General features: G+C 50.1%; 1 protein-coding gene and 1 non-coding gene across 2 annotated transcripts in view; both read right to left on the bottom strand.

Annotated features, from left to right (window-relative positions):
* Window positions 1-232: 232 nt before the first annotated feature.
* On the bottom strand, window positions 233-302 carry TRNAN-GUU (transfer RNA asparagine (anticodon GUU)). Its single transcript has one exon. It is a non-coding gene; the product is annotated as a tRNA-Asn (tRNA).
* Window positions 303-3089: 2787 nt separating this feature from the next.
* Window positions 3090-14236, bottom strand: part of ZC3H18 (zinc finger CCCH-type containing 18) — a 90070-nt gene continuing 78923 nt past the window's right edge. Inside the window, exons 17-19 of the mRNA XM_060253915.1 lie at window positions 11991-12090; window positions 8584-8683; window positions 3090-4053 (exon numbers count right to left, since the gene is read on the bottom strand). Of these exons, the coding sequence (XP_060109898.1) occupies window positions 3849-4053; window positions 8584-8683; window positions 11991-12090 (405 nt within the window). The 3' untranslated portion in view covers window positions 3090-3848. The remainder of the gene's footprint in view (window positions 4054-8583; window positions 8684-11990; window positions 12091-14236) is intronic.

Genomic DNA, 14236 nt, shown 5'->3' with positions numbered 1-14236 from the left:
CTTTTTAGTTGGAGATGCCAGGGATTGAACCCGGGACCTTCTGCATGCCAAGCAGATGCTCTACCACTGAGCCACTGGCCCTCCCCTAATAGCAGAACATATGAAGCTGCCTTCTACTGAAACAGACCCTCCTCGGTCCATCAAAGTCAGTCTTGTCTACTCAGACTGGCAGCGGCTCTCCAGGGTCTCAAGCTGAGGTTTTTCACATCTATTTGCCTGGACCCTTTTTAGTTGGAGATGCCAGGGATTGAACCTGGGACCTTCTGCTTAACAAGCAGATGCTCTGCCACTGAGCCACTGTCTGTTCTACCATCTGCTCCATATCCTTCCCTCCACTCTGAATTTCAGAGTCTCAGAGGGACTCACAATCTCCTTCCCCTTTCTCCCCCACAACAAACTCCCTGTGAGGTGGGTGGGGCTGAGAGACCCAAGGCCATTCTAGCAGCTGCAAGTGGAGGAGTGGGGAATCACACCTGGTTCTCCCAGATAAAGAGTCTGCACACTTAACCACCACACCAAACCAATAGAAATAAAGTGCACCCAGCCTGTGGAAAAAATGTCTTCCACAAAACCGGTCCCTGGTGCCAAAAAGGTCGGAGACTGCTGTTTTAGGATGACAAGTCACCAGTCCCCTCAAGTTACAGATGAGTTACAGTAACCAAGCACCAAGAATACAGAGCATCACTGCCCCAGACCTAAGAACATAAGAGAAGCCATGTTGGATCAGGCCAATGGCCCATCTAGTCCAACACTCTGTATCTCATAAGAGAAGCCATGTTGGATCAGGCCAAAGGCCCATCCAGTCCAACACTCTGTCACACAGTGGCCAAAAAAACCCAGGTGCCATCAGGAGGTCCACCAGTGGGGCCAGGACACTAGAAGCCCTCCCTCTGTGCCCCCACCAAGCGCCACGAATACAGAGCATCACTGCCCTAGACAGAGTTCCATCAATATGCTGTGGCTAATAGCCACTGATGGATGTCTGCTCCATATGTTTATCCAATCCCCTCTTGAAAATGTCTATGCTTGCAAGAAATATGCCTCTGTTAGTGTTGCTGGTTTTTCCCGGTACAAAAGAACACCTGTATATCACGCACAAAATGACACGTTGTAGGGGCTTGGATCTGTTCCACTATAAGCGGTGGCTCCATTAATACGCTTGCTGTTTTGGAGAACCCAAAACGCAGGTCCTCAAGCAGGACCTTTCAAGGGAGCAGAGCGCTTGCCCTTTACACCCTGCGAGCCGCTGGGCAGGACCACTGGTGTTTTGGACCAGGCAAGACTACTGCACCGCAGGACAAAGCCAGCAGGAGCTCTGTCCCCTCGGAAGCAGAGAAGCAACGCCACGCAGAAAAAAGGACAGAAAGCAGTAGTCGTTTGTTACAAAGGTAAAGGTGCCCTGGAAAACAGACGAGGCCACCCTGCTGGGATTTTGGCTGCTTCGTGGTCTTTTAAAGTGCCACTGCCTTGCCACCAAAAGCGTCTGGGAGCAGCCTGGAGGCTAACCCTTGAGCTTAGAGCCGTCTGCCCTAAGAGACAGGAACAGCTGTCCTCGTAGGCTGATTAAAAAAACTGCCCATCACCTGGGAAGCCGCGGCATCTGCTGGAATCGACGCTCCGTCCCTCCAAGAGAATCTCACCCCCGCGAGCAGTCTGACTTTCTGAACAGAAGAGCCCGAATTAGGTACCTGCCTTTGCCCCTCACCCCCGTTTCTTCCTCCTTTAAATTTCAACACCAGTTTTGCGGGCATCCAAGACACAGTTGCGGGTGCACCGCCTCACCAGCAAGGGCAGTAAGAATTTCCAGATGCCCCGAAGACTCTCGTTTATACAAGCAGAATTGTGCTTGATTTGCAAGAGGCGTGATGATGTCACCCGGAAATTATGTCATCACTCCGTGGATGCTCTAGGACTTGCGCTAAAAACTCTACGGTACCATAAAGTTTTACCGCAGATCCTAGAGCGTTTTCGGTGTGTAGAACAACTGAAAAACAAAAGCCACGGAGCAAACAGCTGCGCAGAGTCTTTCGTGCAAAATCTGGAGGCCTGCAGAAAACGCCGGCGCGCCTCAGCTTCTGAACAGCTAGGGAGAGAGACGTTTTCAGCTTTTTGGCTGGTACAGAAACATGTCCGAACAGACGATTTATCTCGTTTTCTGGCTCCTCCCCGCCACATCCCACTTTTTAGGTGCAGAAGTACAAATGCATCTTATTTTGCATATTCCGTTCACCTACAGAGGCAGAAAGATTTTCCACAGAAGATGGACTCATAATGATGGGCTTATATTACAGGCAGAAAGGTACCGGCCGGGTCAGGGGTGGCCAAACTGTGGCTCCGGAGCCACACGTGGCACTTCCACACATATTGTGTGGCTCTTGAATCCCTCACTGCCCCATTGGCTGGCTTGGAGAAGGCCTTTCTCTCTTTAGATCTATTTTTCAAGCATTTGGAAAATGCATTTAAAAGTTCCTTCCTTCCCTCCCTCCTGCGGCTCTCAAACATCTGCCATTTATTTTGTGTGGCTCTTACATTAGGCAACGCCTGGGCTAGGTATTAAGATTTCTTTGTTTTAAAGTCAGAGTTCAGCAGTGGAATCGGCTGCTGGGGGTGTGTGTATGTAAGAGAAGCCATGTTGGATCAGGCCAACGGCCCATCAAGTCCAACACTCTGTGTCACACAGTGGCAAAAATTTTTATATACATACACTGTGGCTAATAGCCACTGATGGACCTGTGCTCCATATGTTTATCTAAACCCTTCTTGAAGGTGGCTATACTTGTGGCCGCCACCACCTCCTGTGGCAGTGAATTCCACATTTTAATCACCCTTTGGGTGAAGAAGTATGTGCGGAGCTCCCTCTGCCTGCTCGTCAATGGCTGGATGAACTCTTGCCAAGAACACTCGAGGCTGATCCAGCGTTGAGCAGGGGGTTGGGCTAGATGGTCTCTATGGGCCCCTTCCAACCCTACAATTCTGTGATTTGTAAACTCCCAGGAAGGGCTGAAGTCCATACAGTAAAACGTGGACCTGATCAGATACCGCAAGGCGGAGCTTGGGGACTGGAACAGAACAGGCCAAAGAGGAGGAACTGTTTATCAAAATATTTTATTTTCAGTGAAACCCCTCCAAAAAAATGGCCCTCCTTATTAGACACGCATCCTGACAAGACCTTTGCCTTTTCTTCTTGAATCAACTAAAACAATCTTTTTGTTTAAAATAAAAGACACAGGGGGGGATCTTCCAACCAGACTTCCGTTGCAAGGAGATCTATGTAAATCGATTTAGTTCCTGGTGAGGATGAGGTGGTGGTGGGGTAGGCAGAAAGACAACTTGTTGGGGGGGGGGGCGGCGTCCATTTCCAGAAGGCGATGGTGGTTTTCAGCTTTCTCCTTTCATGGTATGCAGAGGTGCATGGCTGAAGACATCCCACAGACAGCAGAGCTAACTAAGGGACACGGCTCGTAGCTAGCAGAGAGGAGGGGGGGGGCTGCGGCACCGGGCAGGGCTGCTGTTCGGAGTCTGCTGTGCCTGACGACCGAGTGGGGTGGGGGGGGAGAACACGAAGAGGACCGGCCGGTTGCCTCTGCCACGGTGCCGGTTGGAAAGGAAGCCAGAGGGAGCTGCCTCAGATCCACAGGGGAGGGAAAAGGGGGTTGTAGCTGACAAACTTCTCTTCTTTTTTCCGTTCCACCCCCCCGCCGCCCCCAATTTCATGTTTTAAAAAGGAGCACAGCCAAAAGAAAATAAAAAAAGAACCCAGAACTGCAGAATCCGAAGTGGCTGCTTGTACGCTATTTATAAAAACACAGAGAGCAGTCTTCTAATCCGGGGCCAGCCGAGGTGGCGGGCTATGCTTTCCCGGGGATCTTGGCCCGCTTGCGGGCGATGGCGTCTTCCACGGCCTTCAGCTGCTTCAGGAGTTCCTCCCGCCGGGATAATGTGCTGGACTTGCCCGATTTCGCGGGAGCCGCCGGTGGGGCGGGATCCACCCCCTTGCCTGGGATGCTTGTGACTTTGCTGGAGCTCTTGGACTGGGGAGACAGCGGACGCTTCCTAGGGTGGGGAGAAAAGCACACAGTGGTGAGATGCAGAAGGGCTGGAAGAGGAGGAGGCCGCTCCTAAATTCGGCGAGGAGGGGTCGGGGACAGCAGAGCTGCTGATGGTTTGGGGCCTGGGAAGCAGCAGGAAACGGGCACTCCACCGCTGAGCCATGGGCCCCCTCCCCTAATTCTGACTCCTGCCTTTGCTGTGAGGCAGGGGTCGTTTTGTAGAAAACTAGGTGGTGGAGCTCATTAGCATATGCTGCCCCCCCCAGCCAAAAGCAACCCAACGCAAGAAAAGAGAGCCCCATGCGAGAGAGGCCTGCTTGGGCTAGTTAGAGATCCAGGCAGTCCAAGCAGGCCTCGCTCACCTGGGGCTCTCCTTGGCCCTCCCAGCAAGGCCAGCAAGCCACCCGCCTCCCAAAATCACAGAAGAAGTGGAGAAAGGGTGGTGCGGGCTTCTCCAGGGGTTAATGAGGGCTGCTGGGAGTGTGGCAAAGCCCCTGGTGGCTGGCTGGCTGCCAGCTCTCCTAATCCAGCGATTGCTATGCAGCTGCACCTCCTATTCAATGGACAAGGTAGGTGGGGAGGAGGAGGGGGAACCCTCAGAAAGGCTCAGAAGCTGTGCTCCTGTGAGCTCCTGCTGAATCTGAGGCCTGCTGTGAGGAAATCAACACTTACAAGCACAGCATTTATTCTAAGAACTGTGCGATCCCAACAGGAGTCTCCCCCTGCCCTGCAATTTTCATTTTCAAACAGCAGGTTGATGTCCCCAAGTTAAGTTTCGAGACAAAAGTTTCAGGTTTCCAAGCACCTGCGGAGCAACTCTGCTATTTTCTCCTTGTGTCGGGGTCCACTGAGCCCCCTTTCTGGGCAACATGGAAGCCTGCAGCAGGAGGGGAAAGCTGGCAGAAATCTTGTGCCCCTCTCTTCTGCAAACTGAAATGCCCGACTGCGGTAGGAACCCTGGTGTTCGACACATTCCGCTGTGAACAAATCCTCTTTCCAAAGAAGCGAGGAAACAAAAATCCGCTCCCAACCAGTGTTGAGAAACCGCTCAAGCGAAATAGAATGAAGTCCGAACTTTGTCAGTTCTGCAAAAACCTGAATAATATTGCAGTAATTTGGCCGTTGTAGATTATCCAGGCTGTTTGGCCGTGGTCTTGGCATTGTCAGAGCTGACGTTTGGCCAGCAAGACTATAATCCTCAGAAGTGTAACCCAGAAAACTGGAGTCCTCTCTGGGTCAAATTGAGAAGAAGCTGGTAGGCATGTAATTTATATCTACTCAGGCAGGTGGGATACTCCAGTTTTCTGAGTAGAAACTCCAGTTTTCTGACTAAATTACCTGCCTACCAACTTCTTCTCAATTTGACCCAGAGAGAACTCAGGTTTTCTGGGTTACATCTCTGAGGATGCCAGACACAGATGCTGGCGAAATGTCAGGTCTCACAATGGCCACACAGATCATGGCTATACAACCCGGAAAATCTACAACAGCCAAGGGATTCTGGCTGTGAAAGCCTTCAACAAAATATTGCCAGTAAATTGCCAGATTAGAAATCGTGGTTCTGAAAATCGTGGTTCTGTCTGAGGATCAGGTTAGAATATCCTGGTAGGCATGTAATTTATATCTACTCAGGCAGGTGGGATACTCCAGTTTTCTGAGTAGAAACTCCAGCTTTCTGAATAAATTACCTGCCTACCATCTTCTTCTCAATTTGACCCAGAGAGAACTCAGGTTTTCTGGGTTACATCTCTGAGGATGCCAGACACAGTTGCTGGTGAAATGTCAGGTCTCACAATGGCCACACAGATCATGGCCATACAACCCGGAAAATCTACAACAGCCAAGGGATTCTGGCTGCGAAAGCCTTTGACAAAATATTGCCAGTAAATTGCCAGATTAGAAATCGTGGTTCTAAAAACCGTGGTTCTGTCTGAGGATCAGGTTCGAATATCCTTTGGCAAGTGCGATGCTTTTGAGAAGCCAGAGATTTCAGGAAGAAGGCTTGCTTGGCAAGTGACAGGTGACCTCGGCAGAACAAAATGTAAAGGAAGCCTATTATGGGAAAATGTGTGCGTCTGACCTTCGGGATGCTACACTGCAAGCACAGCCACCCCAGTAAAAAGCAGCAGAGAAGGACCTGAGCGTGGACAGCGAAAGGAGAGACTCAAAAGGCCTCGGGAACAAGGATGTGAGTGAAAGGAAGGGCAGTAACTTCATCACGGCATTCACCTAGCTGATGCTTGGCGTTTCGTGGAAGGATAATTAAAGCAATTAAACTGGTCCACTGGGTTAATTTAGGCTAGCGTTAGAATGCGAGCTTTCCCAATTTTACAGAACCCTTTGTCGGAGGCAGAAAGGAGAACACACACAGAAAAAGAGCAGAAAATCTATAGCAGATGGACTAGCCACGCGCGTGTGTGCGTGAGATTCAGGTCTACAAAGACCCACGCTCATCCTTCCTTCCCCAGAAGGACTGCCCCCTGCAACGTCTGTACAGAGGAAACCTCTGCCTTCCAGCTGATGCCCCGTGACGTCACACCCAAGCCAGAAAGCAAGCGAGAAGGGTTCGCTCGCCTGCCCCGTCTTTGCTGGGGTTGCTTCATGCCTTCAGACAGGACTGGCGTTGTGCAACGGCTGCCTGGGGGCGATTCCCTGTGAGTCACGGAGAGGCATCAGGCCCCGATGCCACCCACGGAGGCACAGCAGCCGTTTGGCCAAGAAGTCAGTGTCTGTTCTGCAGCAGCAGGATGTGAGAACATCCCCCCCAAGACCCTCAGCAGCTAGGGAGATTTTGTCTGAAGCCCTGTTGGATCAGGCCAATGGCCCATCCAGTCCAACACTCTGTGTCACACAGTGGCAAAAAAAATTATATATATAAAAATTATATATATAAAAAATTATATATATATATATACATATATATATACACATACCCCTCTTGAAGGTGGCTATGCTTGTAGCCGCCACCACCTCCTGTGGCAGTGAGTTCCACATGTGAATCACCCTTTGGGTGAAGAAGGACTTCCTTTTATCCGTATTAACCTGTCTGCTCAGCAATTTCATCTAATGCCCACGAGTTCTTGTATTGTGAGAAAGGGAGAAAAGTACTTCTTTCTCTACTTTCTCCATCCCATGCATTATCTTGTAAACCTCTATCATGTCACCCCACAGTCGGCGTTTCTCCAAGCTAAAGAGTCCCAAACGTTTCAACCTTTCTTCATAGGGAAAGTCTAGTTGCCCTTTTCTGGACTTTCTCCAATGCTATAATATCCTTTTTGAGGTGCAGCGACCAGAACTGCACACAGTACTCCAAATGAGACCGCATCATCAATTTATAGAGGGGCCTTATGATACTGGCTGATTTGTTTTCAATTCCCTTCCTAATAATTCCCAGCATGGCGTTGGCCTTCCCAGAAGAACATAAGAGAAGCCATGTTGGATCAGGCCAATGGCCCATCCAGTCCAACAGTGGCCAAAAAACCCAGGTGCCATCAGGAGGTCCATCAGTGGGGCCAGAACATTAGAAGCCCTTCCCACTGTGCCCCCCAAGCACCAAGAATACAGAGCATCACGGCCCCAGACATAAGAACATAGGAGAAGCCATGTTGGAACAGACCCATGGCCCCTCCAGTCCAACACTCTGTGTCACACAGTGGCCAAAAAAAACCCCAGGTGCCATCAGGTGGTCCATCAGTGGTGCCAGGACACTAGAAGCCCTCCCACTGCTGTCCCCCAAGCACCAAGGATGCAGAGCATCACTTGCCCCAGACAGAGAGTTCCAACGATAAGCTGTGGCTAATAGCCACTGATGGACCTCTGCTCCAGATGTTGATCCAATCCCCTCTTGAAACTGGCTATGCTTGCAGCCGCCACCACCTCCTGTGGCAGTGAATTCCACATGTTAATCACCCTTTGGGTGAAGAAAGACTTCCTTTTATCTGTTCTAACCCGACTGCTCAGCAATTTCATGGAGCGCCCACGGGTTCTTGTATTGTGAGAAAGGGAGAAAAGGACTTCTTTCTCTACTTTCTCCATCCCATGCATAAACTTGTAAACCTCTATCATGTCACCCCACAGTCGACGTTTCTCCAAGCTAAAGAGCCCCAAGTGTTTTAACCTTTCTTCATAGGGAAAGTGTTCCAACCCCTGAATCATTCTAGTTGCTCTTTCCTGGACTTCAGAAGCAGTGGGAGCTAAAGGCAGTCGTCAGTTCTGTCCATGCAAACTGCAAATGCCCAGCGGAATCCTCATGCCCGCTGCCGGAGTCCCCTGAAAGGGTGCAAAGCTCCACCCACCCGCAGCCTTGCCCGTGAGCATAACTGGCACATATACGGGGGAAGGAATTCAGCCACCCCCAGAACCAGGAAAGCCTGTCCTGCCTTCCAAGCAGGGCCGTGCCGGGAGATTCCCAGCCAAGTCAGATCGCTATCGGCCGCTGCCGGGGTGGGGAGTCCCTTTCAAAGAGCCTGCAAGAGGAAAACGAGGTGAAGGAGCCAAGGAGCAGCCAGCCACGAGAACTGGGAGCAAAACTCACTTGTCGGCCTGAGCAGGGGAGGGCTTGGGATTGGGGCCTCGCTGGCGGTCTTGCTTGGGTGAGGCCAGCCTTCCGCCGCCGAGCTTCCTGTCGCGAGGACCTGGGACAGAGCAGAAGGGGGGGGGGGAAGACAGGTCATGTGATCTGAGCAGCACTGTCACATGTCCAAAAAGCTTCATGCGCATTCGCTCTGAAACCCTTGCAGACAGCAGACTGTGGGCGACTGGAGTAAGGCCACCCACTGGCATTCCCAGCAAAGGTGAGATTAGAACTGGGGATTTTCCATCGCTCTCAGTCTCATAGTTGTCAGTACTCCTCAAGTGCTAATTAGGGCTCTGCACCTTCTTGGAAGATGCATCAGCCTCAGGAATGAGGCACAGTTAACTGATGCTCCATGGAAAGCTATCATCTTGGCAACAGTTAAACAACCCAGGGATAGGCTCAGGGATGCCAGCCGGGCCTAACAGCGAACGCCGAAGGAATCCAGGTTAAGTGCCAGTCGCCAGTCGCCTGACGCTCGGGGCAGCTCAGCTCTGCTCAGCTAAGTCAGTCCCCACCAGCAGACAGAAAAGCCGGGGTGGGGTGGGGGGGTCGCCTGGGACATTGCAATAGGATGAGCTGAAATAAAAAGGCCACATCAAGGACAGCAAAATTTTGGAACCTGATAAAAATGCAAACCCACCTGGGCCAACTCTGGCAGCAGCGGCACAAGCGACAAAACACGCCCCTCCCCGGCTGCTATTCCAGATGCCGCCCAAAACCGTTTATTATTTATTTAGAAAGCAAACGTGCCACGCTCTGCGCAAAAGTTAAGGACTAGATATGACTGGACTGCTGACCGTCTGAAAGACTCAAGGACAGGGGTGGCCAAACTTGCTTAATGTCAGAGCCACATGAATAAATGTCAGAATGTTTGAGAGCCACAAGACAGGGAGGGAGAGGTGGAAAGAAATCAACTTTAAATGCATTCTCCAAACCACCGGCTGGTGGAGGCTTCGAGAGCCACGCAATATGTGTGAAAGAGCAACACGTGGCTCCCACGCCACAGTTTGGCCACCCCTGCTCAAGAACCGGACACTTCAATGGAGGAAAGGGAAAAAAAAATCAAAAAGGATCCTGTTCAGAATTACCTCTCTGGGCACATTTGTGGGATTTTAAATCACAATTTTAAATGGACTTTTCCTTTTGGGTCTTCAGAGGTTTCCTAAGCAAACTAACTGGGCTCCTCTGACTACTAAAATGTGTCAAGCGCAGAAAGAAACAGGGCATTTGTACTGCCCAGGACGACAGCCATCCTTTAATACTGTGCTTGTCTACACACACACACACACACGCACGCGCAAACGCACACACCCACGCACACACATGCACATTATAAAGTACGGCTGGGTAGTACATATATACATGTATGTGTATATAAAAGTATACATGGCCATAGACAGTACATAACTTGATGTTTTACTGGTTTTAGAATGGGCTATATCAGGGGTGTCAAACTCATTTGCTATGAGACGTTGTTGGGCCGGGCCATGTTGGGTTGGGCTGAGCCATGTCACGCTGGGCCATGTGTGTCCCTATTTTAAGATTAGGCAGCAGAGATAGAAACTTGATAAAGGACACAGACAAACACAAATATATATATTTTTAAAAACTTAAAACATGCTTAAAATGTTAGCACTCGTTGGTTTTAAAGATGCTTTCTATGTATTTCTCCCATGGATCCAAGGAAGCTCTGGCTCTTTCCTTCCTTCCGCAGGGGACTGGAAGGGGGGGGGGGGAGCCTCAGCCAAGTGAAGGAAGAGAGGCTTAGCTCAGTAGCTCTGCTGTGCAACTGAGAGAGCTTGGCAAAGCAAGCTATTCCTCCCCCCTTCCTCCCCAAGGGAGGAGCCTCAGCCAATGGAGAAAATAAAGGTTTTGTTCTGTAGCTCTGCTGTGCGATTGAGCAAGCTAGGCAAAGCAAGCTGTGATGCAGAAGGAAGCGAGAGAGAGGGAGAAGGAAGTAGATGACAAGCAGTTGCTCAGGGGCCTGATAGGAGCCCTCTGGGGGCCTGATTCGGCCCCCAAACTGCATGTTTGACACCCCTGGGCTATATGATGCACTCCTATAGTTTTCTTCGTTGTGTATATTAGAGGCAAGGACCGGCAAAGCAGTTTATTGTCCTAAGATTAAGAAGAAATCTTCTTGGCTCACAGAAAAGCCTCAGGTAATAAAAAGGAGATCACGAAGTCATGCAGGTGGGCCCGAAGGACAAGATGTCACTTCCTGGAGATGGGCCCTGGACCCCTGTGCTGGCTGGCCCTTGTGAGGCTCCAGGCCCAGCATCTCACCCTGAACAACAATACTGTACAAGACCCATCACACCAGGGCTGGCCAAACTGCAGCTCCGGAGCCACATGTGGCTCTTTCACACATATTGTGTGGCTCTGGAAGCCCCGCCCCGCCACCCCGTCAGCTGACTTGGAGAATGCATTCAAAGTTAAAGTTGCTTTCTTTCAACCTCTCTCTCCTTCCTCCTTCTCCCATCTATCTTCCTTCCTTCCTGTCTTGGGGCTCTCAAACATCTGATGTTCATGTCTTGGGGCTCTCAAACATCCGGCGTTTATTCTACACGGCTCTTCCATTAAGCAGGTTTGGCCAGCCCTGCGTTACACCGTATGGACCTCCACAAGACATTTCCCCCATCTACAAGGGGAGCTGATAAGTCAGTGTGCGTGATGGATGTCCACTGGGTCGATTCTGTAAATGCATGTTTAAGACACTTGTACTTAATTTTCAGGATGTTGTTTCTAAGAGAGTGTTAAAGCTGCAGCACTGCAGTCCTAAGCTCTGCTCACGAGCTGAGTTCAATCCCCAGTGGAAACTGGGTTTTCAGGTAGCCAGCTCGAGGTTGACTCAGCCTTCCATCCTTCCGAGGTCGGTCAAATGAGTCCCCAGCTTGCTGAGGGGAAAGTGTAGATGACTGGGGAAGGCAATGGCAAACCACCCTGTAAAAAGTCTGCTGTGAAAGCATTGTGAAAGCAGCATCACTCCAAAGTCGGAAACGACTGGTGCTTCCACAGGGGACCTTTCCTTTTCACACAATTTTAAAGAACTACAACTAATGTAAATTTTTTAAAAATGACTTAACCTCCACCCCAAACATTTCTCCATTCTTGTTTCAAAAACTTTTCTTTTCTTGCTGTGTTATTTTTTTAAAGGTGCCGTTTCAAATTCTGTGTGACTGCAGGTGACCTGAGCATGTGCAGAGGGCCGTACTGTTGGCCTCCCAAGTCAGAAGATGTCACCAAAAAAGCAGAGTCCTTCTAAATTTTTGGAATGCATCAGCCTCGTGGCAGGGGGTGCCAACTGAAGTGCTGGCACCTGGAGAGGCAGTGCCGAGGCAGCTGGCAGGGGCCCACTTCCTCACCTCTGTCTGGAGACAGGTTGATCCGCTTAGCCGGGGGAGAGGCCTGCCTGTCCTTGTCAGAGGGCTCATACCTCTTCCGGCTGCTTCCTTTGTCAGCTGCCTAAAAAACAGAACAGAGGCGGTTAGTGCAAAAGCCCGGCAACCCACGGGTGGAGAAGCCCAGAGGGGCCTTTCTGCCAACACGGCACTGCGCGGAAGTCCCCCTTCTGCTTGTAGCCCTCGTGCAACGTTTCCACTTTGCTGCTGGCAGCCAGAGGCTTTTGTGAGGAGGAGGAGGAGACAAAGAAGAAGAATCGCAGATTTATACCCCGCCCATCTCTCTGAATCAGAGACTCAGAGGGGCTTACAATCTCCTTTCTCTTCCTCCCCCACAACAGACACCCTGTGAGGTGGGTGGGGCTGAGAGAGCTCTCCCAGAAGATGCCTTTCAAGGACAACTCCTGTAAGAGCTATGGCTGACCCAAGGCCATTCCAGCAGCTGCAAGTGGAGGAGTGGGGAATCAAACCAGGTTCTCCCAGATAAGAGTCCGCACACTTCACCACTACACCAAACTGACTCTTTCAACCACCTTTCAAGGACAACCTCTGCCAGAGCTCTGGCTGACCCAAGGCCATTCCAGCAGCTGCAAGTGGAGGAGTGGGGAATCAAACCAGGTTCTCCCAGATAAGAGTCCGCACACTTCACCACTACACCAAACTGACTCTTTCAACCACCCTTTCAAGGACAACCTCTGCCAGAGCTATGACTAATCCAAGGCCATTCTAGCAGGTGCAAGCGGAGAAGTGGGGAATCAAACCCGGTTCTCCCAGATAAGAGTCCGCACACTTAACCACTACACCAAACTGACTCTCACACCAAAATAGAAAAGATCTGTGACTCCAGGCTGGCCCAATGGATCAGAGGGAAAGGCCTCGCTAGCACACAATGGGTCAGCTGTGTGTGCCTGAAGCCGTGATCCAATCAATACGCAGTTGGAGGCTCCCTTGCCTGACACTGGCTGTTTTAATTCCCCCACCCCCCAATTCAAGTAACTCCCCGCAGAACTTGGCTGTGCCTCTTTGGAGCTGGAAGAGCAGGAAAGCTCCGGGAGCCCTGAAAGAGCTCTGCTCATTCTCCTTCCCCATCTACTTCTCTTCACTGCTTCCTCTCAAGCTACAGAAATGCCGGTTCTCAACACTGCTGCACAGCTGAGCTCAATCGCAAAAACACAACCAGAACAAGGGCTATAGGCAAAGGGACCAACTGTGATTTGGACACAACTGGGGGGTGAGGGAGGCGGAAGAAGAGACACAACCCATCACAGACCCTGGGATCATCCGGGGCATGTTACCAGTGATGCTGTCAGCTGTGGCTTCTGTGCGTAAATGGACACCATATGCCCGTTTAGGGGAAACTGAACCTGTCCGCCGGGAAAGAGAATCCCATCACGCCAAAAGTGCTCAGTGCCTCTGGATTTATTTTTATTTTTCATTTCCCTGACCAACGTTTGTCAATTTTCCTGACCACCATTCGAATATAACCACAAGTTAAAAAAATGAATAAGTCGTGTTGCTTTAATGCAAGGCTTAATGAAATGTTCCACTCTGCAACTGCACAAGTCTCAACTGCAAAAATATTTGTCAAAGTAAGAGATTTAATATCAGCTTCTTTCAACATTAACTGCAGCAACATCTGTTTTGCGACTGCACCAAAAATTATACCAAGATACAAACTTCCAATTCAAGTAAACTCTGAATGCTAACTAGTAGGAACTTTCCAATGAGCAGATCAGCACCACGAAAGGAGGTGGAGTTTCTACAATCTAGAGAAGCAGACAACCCTCATTTGCAACCTTTATGCATGGGAGAAGTCAGGAAAGAGGGTGAGAGAGCTGTTACTCTGTAAACTCCAGCAGGAACAAGTAATCACATCTGCAATATTTACTTTGCATGGTGCAGAGTAGAAAGTGCTAGTTGTCTGTGAAATCCAACAGCGGCAAAACGCAATTGCAACTCTGTACTGGGTTTAGCAGGAGATAAAAATCCATTCCATACCCCAAAACATGCTTATCTTTATATGTAAGTTAAATGCAGTACTAGTAGGTAGGGATGAAAACAGTTAGACGTTTAAAGTTTGTATACTGCTAAACGTTTAACTTGCCTAGCTTTGCAAATACTATGGGCAGACCATGGAAATCATGCAGGGGCAGAGCTCAACAAACACATGAGGCTGTTTGCTGGGGTTAGGGAAAGGGCATCATTAAGTT

This window comes from Heteronotia binoei, chromosome 14 (assembly GCF_032191835.1).
Source record: "Heteronotia binoei isolate CCM8104 ecotype False Entrance Well chromosome 14, APGP_CSIRO_Hbin_v1, whole genome shotgun sequence".
NCBI lineage: Eukaryota > Metazoa > Chordata > Lepidosauria > Squamata > Gekkonidae > Heteronotia > Heteronotia binoei.
This window is presented reverse-complemented; position numbering and strand designations above follow the sequence as displayed.